Here is a 17,424-nt window from a genome sequence, read left to right as displayed (position 1 = left end):
AAATAGTCCAAGGAGTATGATTAAAACCAAAGCCAAGACTCACAGTGTTGGATTAATATACTGGTGAACACGAGGCCTCAGGCCCACATTGGATTGATATACTGGGAGTAACAAGGCCTCAGGCCCACATTGGAATGATATACTGAGGGTAACAAGACCTCAGGCCCACATTGGATTGATATACTGGGGGACACTAGGCCTCAGGCCCACAGTGGATTGATATACTGGGGGACACTAGGCCTCAGGCCCACAGTGGATTGATATACTAGTGGACACAAGACCTCAGACCCACACTGGATTGATATACTGAGAGTAACAAGACCTCAGACCCACATTGGATCGATATACTGAGGGTAACAAGTCCTCAGGCCCACATTGGATTGATATACTGAGAGTAACAAGACCTCAGGCCCACATTGGATTGATATACTGAGAGTAACAAGAACTCAGGCCCACATTGGGTTGATATATTGAGAGTAACAAGACCTCAGACCCACATTGGATCGATATACTGAGAGTAACAAGACCTCAGGCCCACAGTGGATCGATATACTGAGGGTAACAAGACCTCAGGCCCACATTGGATTGATATACTGAGAGTAACAAGACCTCAGACCCACATTGGATCGATATACTGAGAGTAACAAGACCTCAGGCCCACATTGGATCGATATACTGAGAGTAACAAGACCTCAGACCCACATTGGATCGATATACTGAGAGTAACAAGACCTCAGGCCCACATTGGATTGATATACTGGGGGACACTAGGCCTCAGGCCCACAGTGGATCGATATACTGAGAGTAACAAGACCTCAGGCCCACATTGGATTGATATACTGGGGGACACTAGGCCTCAGGCCCACATTGGATTGATATACTGGGGGACACTAGGCCTCCGGCCCACATTGGATTGATATACTGGGGGACACTAGGCCTCAGGCCCACATTGGATTGATATACTGGGGGACACTAGGCCTCAGGCCCACATTGGATTGATATACTGGGGGACACAAGACCTCAGACCCACACTGGATTGATATACTGAGAGTAACAAGACCTCAGGCCCACATTGGATTGATATACTGAGAGTAACAAGACCTCAGACCCACATTGGATCGATATACTGAGAGTAACAAGACCTCAGGCCCACATTGGATTGATATACTGAGAGTAACAAGACCTCAGACCCACATTGGATCGATATACTGAGAGTAACAAGACCTCAGGCCCACATTGGATTGATATACTGAGAGTAACAAGACCTCAGACCCACATTGGATCGATATACTGAGAGTAACAAGACCTCAGGCCCACATTGGATTGATATACTGAGAGTAACAAGACCTCAGACCCACATTGGATCGATATACTGAGAGTAACAAGACCTCAGGCCCACATTGGATCGATATACTGAGGGTAACAAGACCTCAGGCCCACATTGGATTGATATACTGGTGGACACAAGACCTCAGGCCTATATTGGATCGATATACTGAGAGTAACAAGACCTCAGGCCCACATTGGATCGATATACTGAGAGTAACAAGACCTCAGGCCCACATTGGATTGATATACTGAGAGTAACAAGACCTCAGGCCCACATTGGATCGATATACTGAGAGTAACAAGACCTCAGGCCCACATTGGATCGATATACTGAGAGTAACAAGACCTCAGGCCCACATTGGATCGATATACTGAGAGTAACAAGACCTCAGGCCCACATTGGATTGATATACTGGGGGACACTAGGCCTCAGGCCCACATTGGATTGATATACTGGGGGACACTAGGCCTCAGGCCCACAGTGGATCTATATACTGGTGGACACAATGCCTCAGGCCCACAGTGAATCGATATACTGAGGGTAACAAGACCTCAGGCCCACATTGGATTGATATACTGGGGGACACTAGGCCTCAGGCCCACATTGGATTGATATACTGGGGGACACTAGGCCTCCGGCCCACAGTGGATCGATATACTGGTGGACACGATGCCTCAGGCCTGCAGTGGATCGATATACTGGGGGATACTAGGCCTCCGGCCCACATTGGATTGATATACTGGGGGATACTAGGCCTCCGGCCCACAGTGGATTGATATACTGGGGGACACTAGGCCTCCGGCCCACATTGTATTGATATACTGGGGGACACTAGGCCTCAGGCCCACATTGGATTGATATACTGGGGGCACTAGGCCTCCGGCCCACATTGGATTGATATACTGGGGGATACTAGGCCTCAGGCCCACAGTGGATCGATATACTGGCGGACACGATGCCTCAGGCCCACATTGGAGTGATATACTGGGGGACACTAGGCCTCCGGCCCACATTGGATTGATATACTGGGGGACACTAGGCTGCCGGCCCACATTGGATTGATATACCTCAGGCCCACATTGGATTGATATACTGGGGGACACTAGGCCTCTGGCCCACATTGGATTGATATACTGGGGGATACTAGGCCTCAGGCCCACATTGGATTGATATACTGGGGGACACTAGGCCTCTGGCCCACATTTGATTGATATACTGAGGGACACAAGACCTCAGGCCCACAGTGGATCGATATACTGGGGGATACTAGGCCTCCGGCCCACATTGGATTGATATACTGGGGGATACTAGGCCTCAGGCCCACAGTGGATCGATATACTGGTGGACACGATGCCTCAGGCCCACATTGGATCGATATACTGGGGGATACTAGGCCTCCGGCCCACATTGGATTGATATACTGGGGGATACTAGGCCTCCGGCCCACAGTGGATTGATATACTGGGGGACACTAGGCCTCCGGCCCACATTGTATTGATATACTGGGGGACACTAGGCCTCAGGCCCACATTGGATTGATATACTGGGGGCACTAGGCCTCCGGCCCACATTGGATTGATATACTGGGGGATACTAGGCCTCAGGCCCACAGTGGATCGATATACTGGTGGACACGATGCCTCAGGCCCACATTGGAGTGATATACTGGGGGACACTAGGCCTCCGGCCCACATTGGATTGATATACTGGGGGACACTAGGCTGCCGGCCCACATTGGATTGATATACCTCAGGCCCACATTGGATTGATATACTGGGGGACACTAGGCCTCTGGCCCACATTGGATTGATATACTGGGGGATACTAGGCCTCAGGCCCACATTGGATTGATATACTGGGGGACACTAGGCCTCTGGCCCACATTTGATTGATATACTGAGGGACACAAGACCTCAGGCCCACAGTGGATCGATATACTGGGGGATACTAGGCCTCCGGCCCACATTGGATTGATATACTGGGGGATACTAGGCCTCAGGCCCACAGTGGATCGATATACTGGTGGACACGATGCCTCAGGCCCACATTGGATCGATATACTGGGGGGCACTAGGCCTCCGGCCCACATTGGATTGATATACTGGGGGACACTAGGCCTCTGGCCCAGATTGGATTTATATACTGAGGGACACTGGGACTGAAACTCAGGACTCCTTGAGCATGGTGGTACTGATGCAATGCAAAAGCCCCTTTTCACTCCACTCACTAAGCTCATGCCCCCAGCACTATCACTGTGCTTACTGTACCTGCACAGTGACAATAAATAATCAAAAAGGCTAAAGAGGGCAGAAATACAAAGGGGAGGAATTGTTGCTTCAGTTGTACAGAACTCTGGTTATACCCTATCCGGAGTAACTGTGTTCAGTTCTGGGCACCGCACCTCAGGAAGGATATATTGGCCTTGGAGGCGGAGCAGCGCAGATTCACCAGAATGATACCGGGGCTAAAGGGTTAAATTATGAGGACAGGTTACATAGACTAGGCTTGTATTCCCTTGAGTTTAGAAAATTAAGGGGTGAGCTAATTGAGATGTTTAAGATGATTAAAGGAATTGATAGGGTAGATAGAAACTATTTCCTCTGGTGGGGGAATCCAGAACAAGGGGACATAACCTTAAAATTAGAGCTAGGCCTTTCAGGGGTGATGTCAGGAAGCACTTCTTCACACAAAGGGTAGTGGAAATCTGGAACTCTCGCCCCCAAAAAGCTGTTGAGGCTGGGGGTCAATCAAAAATTTTAAAACTGAGATTGATAGATTTTTGTTAGGTAAGGGTATTAAGGGTTACGGAACAAAGTGGGTAAATGGAGTTGAGATCCATGTCAGCCATGATCTAATTGAATGGCAGAGCAGGCTTGAGGGGCTGAATGGCCTACTCCTGTTCCTAATATTCCTATCCCTTGTAACTATGGGCCCCCGAGTGTTTTGCTCCCAGTGCTAACCTTCCACTGCTTGTGCAGGCTGCGGACAGTCTCCTGGAGACCTTGCTGCTCCTGTTCAGGCAGGATGTCAGTCAGCTCATCACAGGCCTTCAAAAAGGCGTTTAGTATTCTCTGATCCAACTGGCCGAAGAAATCCTAGGAGGAAGCAATTGGACCGTGAATAAGAGTAACCGTCACCTGATCAGCCTATGTCTCAAACTCTACATCATATGTGTACTTACTGACTGTACTCCACATTGTGTGAGCTCACACTTAAATTCTGAACCAGTTAATACCTTCAAGGATAGATTTATTTCAATGGAATAGAACGTAACTTGAATGTCTCTTCCTCAACAGCTTGGTGAGTTTACCCAGAGACCAGGTTTGATCCTCGGTCTGTGCTGAGTTGACAGACCCTAGCCAGGAGGGGTGAGGTGGTAGGGACACTAAAATTGACCTCAGCAACCTTGGATGGGTCGGGTTGGGATGGATTATGTTGCACACCAGTAGAAGTGTTCCGATTCACCTTAGCATTCCACAGAATAGGAGGAGTTTAAAAATCAGCCAGGAGGAGGCAGAGACAGAGAGAAAGAGACAGGTAGACAGAGGGAGTGAGAAAGAGAGAGAGAATAATAGAGAGGCAAAGTTTGTGTGTGTGTGAGAGTGTGAGGGCCCGATTTTGTGGATTGTGTGGGAAATGGTCGGGTTTCCCCGAATGTGGGGTTCTGACACACAAAAAAATGTCAGCCAGCTCCACGCAATTTTCCCTCAATTGGCCAATTAATTCCCAACATGTGGGAAGCCTTGCTAATTGTCCATTTCTAGTCAGAAAGCCCCACAGTATGATGTCATCATTCGTGGTGCTTTCAAGGTCCATAGTAAGCACTGCATCCTCTGAAGGCTTCCAAACAAACCATACAGGATGGCAGAGGAGCCTGCAGCAGCTGTGGCCAGTGCCAGACCCAGAGCTGCCTCCAAATTCGACGAGGCTTCACTGCAGGCATTATTGGATGGGGTTAGTGCCCACAGGGAGGTCCTTTTCCCTAGGTCAGGGAGGAAGAGGCCTCCCACTGAGACCAATGCTGCATGGATGCAGGTGTCAGCAGATGCCAACTCGCTGGGAGTCACCAGAAGAACCTTGGCATTACATCTCTAACTCCTTCCTTTACTCCCTCACAGTACCATCCAGAGCCCCCATCCTCACTGTGGAGGAGGAAGAGGCTGTGCAGCCAGACTCCTCAGAGGAAGCTCCAACCTCTGAGGGCGCAGCGTCAGCAGAAGTAAGCGCACCTCACACCAGCGCAGACACTCACACCTCGGGGGGACCTTCGGGACATAGAGTAGTGTTGTCACCTGGTGTTTCACAGCTCACAAGTGAGCCTTAGCAGATTCTGGAGACAGGGACAGCAGTGGAGAGTCCTCGTCGGAGAGCGCAGGACTCTGCCAGCTCAGCTCAGCTGCGCTGCATTTCGACCCTCTGCCTCTGGGTCCATCCGCAAGAGGTGCTGGATCTCCATGCACAGATGTAGGAGTCTCTGGCAGGTTTTGTCTCCAGGGTCGCTGCGAGTGTGGAGCGAATGGAGGAGTCCATAGCGACCATGAGCAGAGCCTTTGTGGAGTCATTGGCACATGAATGCATCACCATGGAAAGGTTGGCAACCTCCATGGAGGAGATAACTCGCCAGGGTACAGAAAACATGGTGAGTGCTCATAAGAGAATGACATCTCTTGAGGAGCATTGGCCATCTATTGAACAGAGAAACCAGATCTTCATGGAAGTCCTTCTGAGTAGGACTGCCAGTGCAGAAACGGGTCCCCATGGCCCCCTAAAGCGCAGCAAGGTGCTCTCAAGCCACTTCCAAGCGCTGGCCCCTTCTGGCCTGTGCAGCTTCAGGTGAGTGAGCAGCAGCCTGGTGCTCCTGGTGCTCATCCTGCAGTTCCTGGTTCTGCTGCTGCCGCCTCTGCTGCTGGAGATCCTCTAATGGCAAGAAGGGAAGGAAAAAAGGCGTCCCATGCTTCTCGTAGATGCTTCCGTTGAGGAAGCGCTGAGTGAGGGTGGCGAGAGAGGCTTCCCAGGAGATCACATTGGAGAAGTGTGTGAGGCTCCAACCTTCCACAGCTGTGCCTAAGCCTTGAAGAATTAGCCCCAAGCCTGCAGCAACAAGGTCCTTCAACATACAAGTGCTGTCCCTTTTCCAAATGACCTGCAGCTGACAGCAAGCAAGCCGGCAAGCTTCACGCCAGGTTTCATCAGCAGGGTTCCCCGCAGGCGTGTTTGATGTGGGGAAAGCCCCAAAATGGCAACGGCCCCTGAAAATCGACTTAAACAAGGTAATAATTGCTCATTAGTGTTCCGACGGCCAGTCCCGCCAGCGGCAGGCGGGACTGAAGCGGGTCGCGGAGAAACGGCGGTCCGAAAGTCGGACGGGCGGGGAATCAGGTGTGTGGGGTCGCGACCCCCTTTTTTGGCAATTTTTGGCCCCCGGCCGCCTGAAAAGCCGCCCGACGGCTGGCAGAAAATCGGGGCCTGAGTGTGTGAGTGAATGTGTCAGTGAGTGAGTGAGAGTGTATGTTATAGATACTGTTCTCTGCAGCCGCGACCGGGAGTTCCGAAGGTTGTGTTGCCTGCCTGATGCCAGGGTAAAGGATGTCTCCTCACAGCTAGAGAAGAACTTGGAGTGGGAGGGGGAGGATCCAGTTGTCGTGCTCCATATCGGAACCAACGACATAGGCAGAACTAAGAATGAGGTTCTGCTGAGAGAGTTTGAGGAGCTAGGGTTGAAATTAAAATGCAGAACCTCACAGGTAATAAACTCTGGATTGTTACCTGAACCATGCGCAAATTGGCATAGGGACAAACAGATTAGAGGTTTAAATGCGTGGCTCAAAGAGTGGCGTGGGAGGCAGGGGTTTCAATTCATGAGGCACTGGCACCAGTACTGGGAAAGAGGGAGCTGTTCCGTGGGGACGGGCTCCATTTAAACTGGGCTGGGACCAGTGCCCTGGCGAATTGAATAACTGGGGCAGTAGACAGGGCTTTAAACTAATGAAGCGGGGGGGCGGGAGGATTCAAGAAAGAGTAAATTTAAAAGCAACAAGGGAAATGTCAAGGCTCTAGATCAGAGTAGTGATCTGGGTAAAGATACGCACAGTGGGTCAGGAAGGGACAGAAAGATTAATAAAGGAAATAGGGCATTAGTGACTAAAGTGACATCAGGGAAAATAGAAAAAAGTTAAAGTTAAAGGTACTATATCTGAATACACGAAGCATTCGCAACAAAATAGATGAATTAATAGCGCAAATAGAAATAAATGGGTTTGGTTTAATAGCCATTACAGAGACATGGCTGCAGAGTGACCAAGGTTGGGAACTAAATATTCCAGGATATTTGATGTTTCGAAGAAATAGGCAAAATGGAAAAGGAGGGGTAGCCTTGATAATAAAGGAGGGAATAAAGACAGTAGAGAGAAAGGATCTTAACTTGGAAAAACAAAATGTAGCATCTGTTTGGATGGAGCTAAGAAACAACAAGGGGCAGGAAACATTAGTAGGAGTAGTCTACAGGGCCCTAACACTGGTTGTAGTGTCAGGCAGAGTATAAATCAGAAAATTCGAGGGTAATACAGTAATCATGGGGAACTTTAACTTTCATATAGACTAGGCAAACCAAATTTGCAGAAAAAGAATTTATGGAATACATTCAAGATAGTTTTCTAGATCAGTATGTCAAGGGACCTATGAGGGAATTGGCTATTTTAGATCTAGTACTGTGCAATGAGATTGGGTTAATTAACAGTAAAGGAGCCTCTGGGGAGCAGTGATCATAATTTGATAGAATTTTATATTGAGTTTGAGAGTAATTTAGTTCATTCTGAAACTAGAGTCCTAAACCTGAACAAAGCAAACTAAGTAAGTATGAGAGGCGAGTTGGCTAAGGTAGATTGGGAAACTACATTAAAAGATATGAAAGTAGAAAAGCAATATCAAACATTTAAAGAAATAATTCATAATTCGCAATTAATAAACATTCCCTTAAGGAATAAAAACACCACGGGAAAAATGGTCCAACTGTGGCTAACAAGAGAAATTAAACATAATATTAGATTAAAGGAAGAGGCTTATAATGTTGCCAAAAAGAGTAGTAAGCCTGAGGATTAGGAGGATTTTAGAATTCAGCAAAGGAGGACCAAGAAATTGATAAAGAAAGGGAAAATTGAATATGAGAGTAAACTAGCGAGAGACAGAAAAACAGACTGTAAAGGCTTCTATAGGTATGTAAAAAGGAAAAGATTAGCGAAAGTAAACGTGGGTCCCTTACAGGCTGAGACAGGAGAAATTACAATGGGGAATGAGGAAATGGCAGAGAAATTAAACAAATACTTTGGGCTGGATTTTCCAAGCCCTGAGGAGGCGGGCATGGAGGCGGGACAGCCGGAAAACTCGGAGAAATTGGGGGCAGATGGCAAACCCGCCCCCATCCTGCCTCTGTGTCCATTTGCCAGGAGGCGGGTAGATGTGCAGCTTCGGGTCCCGTCTCCTGGAGGCGGGAAAGACATTTAATCCTTTTAACTGCCTGTTAATAGGTAGTTAACAGGCAGAAAAAAGGATTAGTGCCATTTTACCTTCACAGGTAAAGGCTTCCCGACCTCGGAGAACCCCGCCGGTTTGGAGGAGACGTGGAGGAGGTCTGTGGCGGTCGGAGGCACCTGGAAGTAAGGTGTAGAGGTGAGTGATGGGTGCAAGTGTGGAGTGGTAAGTATGCAAGGTGAGTGATAAGTTTTAAAAAGTGTTCACTTACCTTGTTTTCCTTCTATAGCCTTTAGCCGCGTTGGATCGGGAGAGCCGACATCCTGCTTGTCAATTTCAGGTAATGGCTGATAGACCCTCGGATCCATCAGACATCTGAAATTTACAAATTTGCAATGTTTGATGAGTCCTCACCTCAAAGACTCATCAAACTCAAGAGAATGTCAGTGTTTGACAGCTTCACAGAGCTGTCAAACGCTGTCATTTCTTCTTTCAAGAAGTCTTGACAGATAGCACGTCTGACGTTGACGTGATCTGTCAGTGACTTCTTCCCTAATTGGCCTGCTGAGCCCGCAGGGTGGGCTTAACAAGCTCAATCAGGGGAAAATCCCTCTGAATGGTCAGGCGAGGATGGAGGTGGGACATTGACATGACAAGCAGCAGTCCCGCCTCCAACTTGTCTCCATTCACAAAATCCAGCCCCATGTGTCTGTCTTCACAGAAGAAGACGCAAAAAACCTCCCGAAAATTGTGGAGAACCAAGGGTCTAGCGAGAATGAGGAACTGACCTACCGACCGGACGCGGCGAAAGAAATAACTCCCGCAAAATTCAATGATGGGGTAGCACCGGTGGTAAAACTTACCGCCTCGATCTCCTGCGCCCCGGAGATCGTAACGTCAACCGGTGCGTAAAGCCCCATTACCGCCCCAGATCCTAAATTCGCTTCCGCCCTCTGCAGCTTCGTCGACCGGCCGCTTGGGGAGCAATAATTAAAGGGATTGGTGGTCAGGTAGGCCAACATTTTTTCTCAACCCTTTGTGCTGTTTTTTCTCATTTTTCATTGCCGCGACTGATCAGCCCTGCACTCTCTTAGAGTGCTTGGGGCTGCTCCTCGTGGATCACGGGCGCAGTCGTCAACCCATCCCTGGCCTTACCTTTAACTGCTGTGAGCACTGGCCCTTCCCTTTAAGGGAGGGAAGGAGCCTGTGAATCCGGCAGCGCTGCACGGAATATTGATCAGCACTCTGCCGATACTGCCTCTCTCACTCCCTTTAGCACTCTAAGGGAAGTGGTAGTGCTTGATTTAACTCTCCACTTCCTTCTTGGAGCACTACAACTGAATTTCGTGGGAGCCTCTCATCATTAGCGCCTGGCGATAATTTGTCCGCTTCCGAAGTTTTAGTGTCCCAAACGGAGCGGTAATGAATTTCTCCCCCAGTATCTTTATCTGGTGAACGGCTTTGTGCAACAGTTTAACTAATAAGTCTGGTTAACGTCCGTATATCGATTACTCAACAACAGGTCCCGACCGGTGTACTGCACCCGCTGTCACAGACAATGAGCATTGTCACTGGTCCTGCTGCTACTCGGATGTTAAGAGTTCATTTAGATCTTTGATGTAATCAATAACTGGGCCAAACCTGCCTTATGGAGCCTGTTTAGCACCACACGGAACAGAACCAGATGGGTAAATCTGTGCGTTGTTGGGATCCATTGGGTAAATTTTCTGATTGGGAATCTCCCCACGTGGAGTCTCACCCACCGGGAGTGTATATAGATATGTGCGCACAGAGCCCACAGTGTAATTGGACAGAAAATCATGGGCCGCCCTCGTGGAAGCTCCATATGTGGGCTCCCGATGGGCGGAGCTCTGTGTTGGGAGGTCGCAGTCGGAAAATGTACCCTTGTTCTTGAAAACAAAATGCTGCGGAAGGTGGAAATCTGAAATAGAAGCAGAAAATGCTGGAAACTCTCAGCGGGTCAGGCAGCATTGTGCGGAGAGAGGAAGGTAAGGTTAACGTTCCAGATCGATGACCGTCCGTCAGAACGCTTGCCCAGCTTCAAGCTGTTTACGGCCATGTGCTGTGCCTTGGACCACCAACACTTCTCGAGCAAAAGGTTCCATGAACCAGAACCGCGAATGGGTCAGAGACGCCTGTCGTACGGCTCAGCCTGACTGAGTTCCCCAGCTCTCACCGTGTGTCTCGCCAGAAGCCGCTCCGGGTTCCCCCCTTCTATCAGGGCCGTCTGGGCCAACTGAAGGGTCATTTCCAGGTCCTTCCTGCAGTCTTCGAATCTCTTCAGCAGACTGCTGTTTGTTTCCATGTGCTTCCTCCACTCTGCCCCCTGCTTCACCATGTCCTGTTGGAAAGCGGCATGTAAGATGGAGGCTCATAAAGAAAGAACTTGCATTTATGTAGCGCCTTTCACAACCTCAGGACGTCCCAAAGCACTTTACAGTCAATGAAGTACTTTTGGAGTGTAGTCACTGTTGTAATGTAGGAAATGCGGCAGCCAATTTGGGCACAGCAAGCTTGCACAAACAGCACTGAAATAAATGACCAGATAATCTGTTTTAGGTATTGGTTGAGGGATAAATATTGGCCAGGACATCGGGAGAACTCCTCATCTCTTCTGCCAATAGTGTCATGTGATCATTTATGTCCACCGGAGAGGGCAGACTACACTTCATTAGCTGTGAAGCGCTTTGGGACATCCTGAGGTTGTGAAAGGATGCTAGTGTGAAAGGTGCTGCATAAATGCAAGTTCTTTCATTCTAAACAGCAAATAGCAATGAAATAAATGGCCAGATCACCTGTTTTAGGTATTGATTGAGGGATTAATGTTGGCCCGAACATTATTGCTCTTCTTCCAATAGTGCCGTGGGATCTTTAATGTCCACCTGAGAGGGCAGACGGGGCCTCGGTTTAACGTCTCATCCGAAAGACAGCACCTCCGACAGTGCAGCATTCCCTCAGTACTGCACTGGGAGTGTTAACCTGGATTTTGTGCACAATTCTCTGGACTAGCTCTAACCCGCTGCAGGTGTCGGAGGGACGATATTTTATAACTGTGCCCTCCAAGGGGGAGCGTGGGCCCTTTAACGAGCTGCGTGGCCAATTCAAATTTCTACGTATGTACGGTTTTTGCATTTAAAAGCCGGTGAGCCGGCTGTGTGGGAGCTCCAGGCCATTGTGCGGCCACACCTTCATTGCCTAGGCCCTACGCTCTGGAATTCCCTCCCTAAACCTTTCCGCCTCGCTACCTCCCTTTCCTCCTTTAAGACACTCCTTAAAACCTACCTCTTTGACCAAGCTTTTGTCACCCGTCCTAATATCTCCTTTTTTGACCAAGCTTTTGGTCATCTGCCCTAATATCTCATGTGGCTTGGTGTCAATTTTTGTTTGACAATGCTTATGTGAAGCGCTTTGGGACATTTTACTAAATTAAAGGTGCTATATAAATGCAAGTTATTGTTGTTGTAAGTGTCAGTGTAGTAAACCTTGCCTTTCTGTGAGTCTATTTCTGTCTCTACCCTGGTCTATTCCCTCTCAGAGCCAGGGTGAATTTCCACGGTGGTTCTGCCACTCACTGGCCTCACCACCAACTGAACAAGGATGGAAACTCCATGAGAAACAGCATGAATGGTGCTGACTGTTTCTCTGCAGTTTCAGCAGCTGTTTTGCAAATTCATCCCCTCGGAGATTTGGAGCCATATTTACACAGAGGGCCGTGAGGCTGTGGAATGCACTATCGGAGGTAATGATCCAGCAGAGAGCATGTCGACATTTACGGGCAGGTTAGATAGGTAAATGAAAGAAAAGGGGAATAAAGGGATATGGGAACAGGGTGGGTGTGTGGGATTAGGATACTGCTCCTGTGGCGGATAAACACTGACACAGACTGGTTGGGCCGAACGGCCTGTTTCTGTGCTGTCATTTCTGTGTAATTCAGCCACTGAACCATAAACAACAAATCTGGGCTCTGCGTGTTTGTACAAGTAGGTTCACCTCCGCTGCAGGTTTTACTAAATCAGTAAGAACCTCCACTGTCTCTCTACATATGTAGTGGCAGACTTTACAAATTAGCAGCTCCCGCATAGAGCTTCCTGCCCTGGGAGCGCTTATCTAAATATGGGACATGTCCACTCTGTGGCCTGACAGATTCCCGTGCCCGATATTCCGATTAGCACTCCCAGTGGATGATGCTCCATGCCAGAGAGGAGTGCTAATTCATAAGTATCTGACTCATATTAATAAAGGTTACATGGGTATGAGTGCATTTCACCTGTGGTGATATATAAGGTACAAGCACCAAATCATCAAAGAGCAGGGCCACATAATGAGCCACAATGTCTCATCCCTACCCCGGGATGTATTGCGTCCTTGAAACAAGCTCCAGTCTGTGTGCTACACTATATAATATATACGGGTGCAGCTCAGTTTATTCTATCCATCCATTTTAATTCTCTTGCCAGCAAATGACATGATTATTCCCTCTAGTTGGAGTGTCAGTGATCAAGGTTCATCAATTTAAAACGGTCACTGAGAGTGAGGAGAGAGGTTAGGGGAACTTTCTACACAGAGCGTTGTTGATGGATGGAATGCTTTGCCACAGGGAATGTTGAGGCAGAGACCTTTGCATCTTTTACGGGAAAATTGGAAACATATTTGAAGCAGAGGAAGGTACAGGGTTATGGGAAGTGAGCGGGACAGTGGGATTCGTTTGGGATTGATACAGGGCTATGGGGAGACAGCGGGGCAGTGGGATTAGTTTGGGGATTGATACAGGGCTATGGGGAGAGACCGGGGCAGTGGGATTAGTTTGGGGATTGATACAGGACTATAGGGGGAGAGCGGGGCAGTGGGATTAGTTTGGGGATTGATACAGGGCTATGGGGAGAGAGTGGGGCAGTGGGATTAGTTTGGGGATTGATACAGGGCTATGGGGAAAGGGTGGGGCAGTGGGATTAGTTTGGGGATTGATACAGGGCCATGGGGAGAGAGCGGGGCAGTGGGATTAGTTTGGGATTGATACAGGGCTATGGGGAGAGAGCGGGGCAGTGGGATTAGTTTGGGATTGATCCAGGGCTATGGGGAGAGAGCGGGGCAGTGGGATTAATTTGGGGATTGATACAGGGCTAGAGGGAGAGAGTGGGGCAGTGGGATTAGTTTGGGGATAGATACAGGGCTATGGGGAGAGAGCGGGGCAGTGGGATTAGTTTGGGGATTGATACAGGGTCATGGGGAGAGATCGGGGCAGTGGGATTAGTTTGGGGATTGATACAGGGTTTTGGGGAGAGGGGGGCCAGTGGGATTAGTCTTGGATTGATACAGGGCTACGGGGAGAGAGCGGGGCAGTGGGGTTAGTTTGGGGATTGATACAGAGCTATGGGGAGAGGGCGGGGCAGTGGGATTAGTTTGAGATTGATATAGAGCTATGGGGAGAGGGTGGGGCAGTGGGATTAGTGTGGGATTGATACAGGGCTATGGGGAGACAGCGGGGCAGTGGGATTAGTTTGGGATTGAAACAGGGCTATGGGGAGAGAGCGGGGCAGTGGGATTAGTCTTGGATTGATACAGGGCTATGGGGAGAGAGCGGGGCAGTCGGATTAGTTTGGGGATTGATACAGGGCTATGGGGAGAGAGCGGGGCAGTGGGATTAGTTTGGGGATTGATACAGGGCCATGGGGAGAGAGCGGGGCAGTGGGATTAGTTTGGGGATTGATACAGGGCTATGGGGAGGGAGCGGGGCAGTGGGATTAGTTTGGGGATTGATATAGGGCCATGGGGAGAGAGCGGGGCAGTGGGATTAGTTTGGGGATTGATACAGGGCCATGGGGAGAGAACGGGGCAGTAGGATTAGTTTGGGGATTGATACAGGGCCATGGGGAGAGAGCGGGGCAGTGGGATTAGTTTGGGGAATGATACAGGGCCATGGGGAGAGAGCGGGGCAGTGGGATTAGTTTGGGGATTGATACAAGGCCATGGGGAGTGGGCAGGGCAGTGGCATTAGTTTCGGATTGATACAGGGCTATGGGGAGAGGGTGGGGCAGTGGGATTAGTTTGGGATTGATACAGGGCTATGGGTAGAGAGCGGGGCAGTGGGATTAGTTTGGGGATTGATACAGGGCAATGGGGAGAGAGCGGGGCAGTGGGATTAGTTTGGGGATTGATGCAGGGCTATGGGGAGAGGGCAGGGCAGTGGGATTAGTTTGAGATTGATATAGAGCTATGGGGAGAGGGTGGGGCAGTGGGATTAGTTTGGGATTGATACAGGGCTATGGGGAGAGAGCAGGGCAGTGGGATTAGTTTGGGATTGATACAGGGCTATGGGGAAAGAGCGGGGCAGTGGGATTAGTCTTGGATTGATACAGGGCTATGGGGAGAGAGCGGGGCAGTGGGATTCGTTTGGGGATTGATACAGGGCTACGGGGAGAGAGCGGGGCAGTGGGATTAGTTTGGGGATTGATACAGGGCTACGGGGAGAGAGCGGGGCAGTGGGATTAGTTTGGGGATTGATACAGGGCTACGGGGAGAGAGCGGGGCAGTGGGATTAGTTTGGGGATTGATACAGGGCTACGGGGAGAGAGCGGGGCAGTGGGATTAGTTTGGGGATTGATACAGGGCCATGGGGAGAGAGCGGGGCAGTAGGATTAGTTTGGGGATTGATACAGGGCCCTGGGGAGAGAGCGGGGCAGTGGGATTCGTTTGGGGATTGATACAGGGCTATGGCGAGAGAGCGGGGCAGTGGGATTAGTTTGGGGATTGATACAGGGCTATGGGGAGGGAGCGGGGCAGTGGGATTAGTTTGGGGATTGATACAGAGCCATGGGGAGAGAGCGGGGCAGTGGGATTAGTTTGGGGATTGATACAGGGTTATGGGGAGAGAGCGGGGCAGTGGGATTAGTTTGGGGATTGATACAGGGCTATGGGGAGGGAGTGGGGCAGTGGGATTAGTTTGGGGATTGATACAGGGCCATGGGGAGAGAGCTCGGCAGTAGGATTAGTTTGGGGATTGATACAGGGCCATGGGGAGAGAGCGGGGCAGTGGGATTAGTTTGGGGATTGATACAGGGCTATGGGGAGTGAGCGGGGCAGTGGGATTAGTTTGGGGATTGATACAAGGCCATGGGGAGAGAGCGGGGCAGTGGGATTAGTTTGGGTTTGATACAGGGCTATGGGGAGAGGGCGGGGCAGTGGGATTAGTTTGGGGGTTGATACAGGGCTATGGGGAGAGGGCGGGGCAGTGGGATTAGTTTGAGATTGATATAGAGCTATGGGGAGAGGGATTAGTTTGAGATTGATATAGAGCTATGGGGAGAGGGTGGGGCAGTGGGATTAGTTTGGGATTGATACAGGGCTATGGGGAGAGAGCGGGGCAGTGGGATTAGTTTGGGATTGATACAGGGCTATGGGGAGAGAGCGGGGCAGTGGGATTAGTCTTGGATTGATACAGGGCTATGGGGAGAGAGCGGGGCAGTGGGATTAGTTTGGGGATTGATACAGGGCTATGGGGAGAGAGCGGAGCAGTGGGATTAGTTTGGGGATTGATACAGGGCTATGGGGAGAGAGCGGGGCAGTGGGATTAGTTTGGGGATTGATACAGGGCTATGGGGAGAGAGCGGGGCAGTGGGATTAGTTTGGGAATTGATACAGGGCTATGGGGAGGGAGCGGGGCAGTGGGATTAGTTTGGGGATTGATAGAGGGCCATGGGGAGAGAGCGGGGCAGTGGGATAAGTTTGGGGATTGATACAGGGCCATGGGGAGAGAGCGGGGCAGTGGGATTAGTTTGGGGATTGATACAGGGCTATGGGGAGGGAGCGGGGCAGTGGGATTAGTTTGGGGATTGATATAGGGCCATGGGGAGAGAGCGGGGCAGTGGGATTAGTTTGGGGATTGATACAGGGCCATGGGGAGAGAACGGGGCAGTAGGATTAGTTTGGGGATTGATACAGGGCCATGGGGAGAGAGCGGGGCAGTGGGATTAGTTTGGGGAATGATACAGGGCCATGGGGAGAGAGCGGGGCAGTGGGATTAGTTTGAGATTGATATAGAGCTATGGGGAGAGGGTGGGGCAGTGGGATTAGTGTGGGATTGATACAGGGCTATGGGGAGACAGCGGGGCAGTGGGATTAGTTTGGGATTGAAACAGGGCTATGGGGAGAGAGCGGGGCAGTCGGATTAGTTTGGGGATTGATACAGGGCTATGGGGAGAGAGCGGGGCAGTGGGATTAGTTTGGGGATTGATACAGGGCCATGGGGAGAGAGCGGGGCAGTGGGATTAGTTTGGGGATTGATACAGGGCTATGGGGAGGGAGCGGGGCAGTGGGATTAGTTTGGGGATTGATATAGGGCCATGGGGAGAGAGCGGGGCAGTGGGATTAGTTTGGGGATTGATACAGGGCCATGGGGAGAGAACGGGGCAGTAGGATTAGTTTGGGGATTGATACAGGGCCATGGGGAGAGAGCGGGGCAGTGGGATTAGTTTGGGGATTGATACAGGGCCATGGGGAGAGAGCGGGGCAGTGGGATTAGTTTGGGGATTGATACAAGGCCATGGGGAGTGGGCAGGGCAGTGGCATTAGTTTCGGATTGATACAGGGCTATGGGGAGAGGGCGGGGC

At 50.2% G+C, this 17,424-nt stretch overlaps 1 protein-coding gene across 12 annotated transcripts in view; it reads right to left on the bottom strand.

The window, feature by feature from the left end:
* The window catches only part of syne1b (spectrin repeat containing, nuclear envelope 1b), an 834,787-nt gene that overhangs the window by 617,893 nt on the left and 199,470 nt on the right, over nt 1-17,424 (bottom strand). For all 12 annotated transcript variants that reach the window (XM_085981815.1, XM_085981811.1, XM_085981814.1 and 9 more), the window contains 2 exons: nt 10,995-11,159; nt 4,291-4,425 (listed from right to left, as the gene is read on the bottom strand). In XM_085981815.1, the coding sequence (XP_085837941.1) occupies nt 4,291-4,425; nt 10,995-11,159 (300 nt within the window). The remainder of the gene's footprint in view (nt 1-4,290; nt 4,426-10,994; nt 11,160-17,424) is intronic.

The sequence above is a fragment of the Somniosus microcephalus genome, chromosome 3, assembly GCF_052327205.1.
Source record: "Somniosus microcephalus isolate GS21.2 chromosome 3, FLI_Smic_1.0, whole genome shotgun sequence".
Taxonomy (NCBI): domain Eukaryota; kingdom Metazoa; phylum Chordata; class Chondrichthyes; order Squaliformes; family Somniosidae; genus Somniosus; species Somniosus microcephalus.
This window is presented reverse-complemented; position numbering and strand designations above follow the sequence as displayed.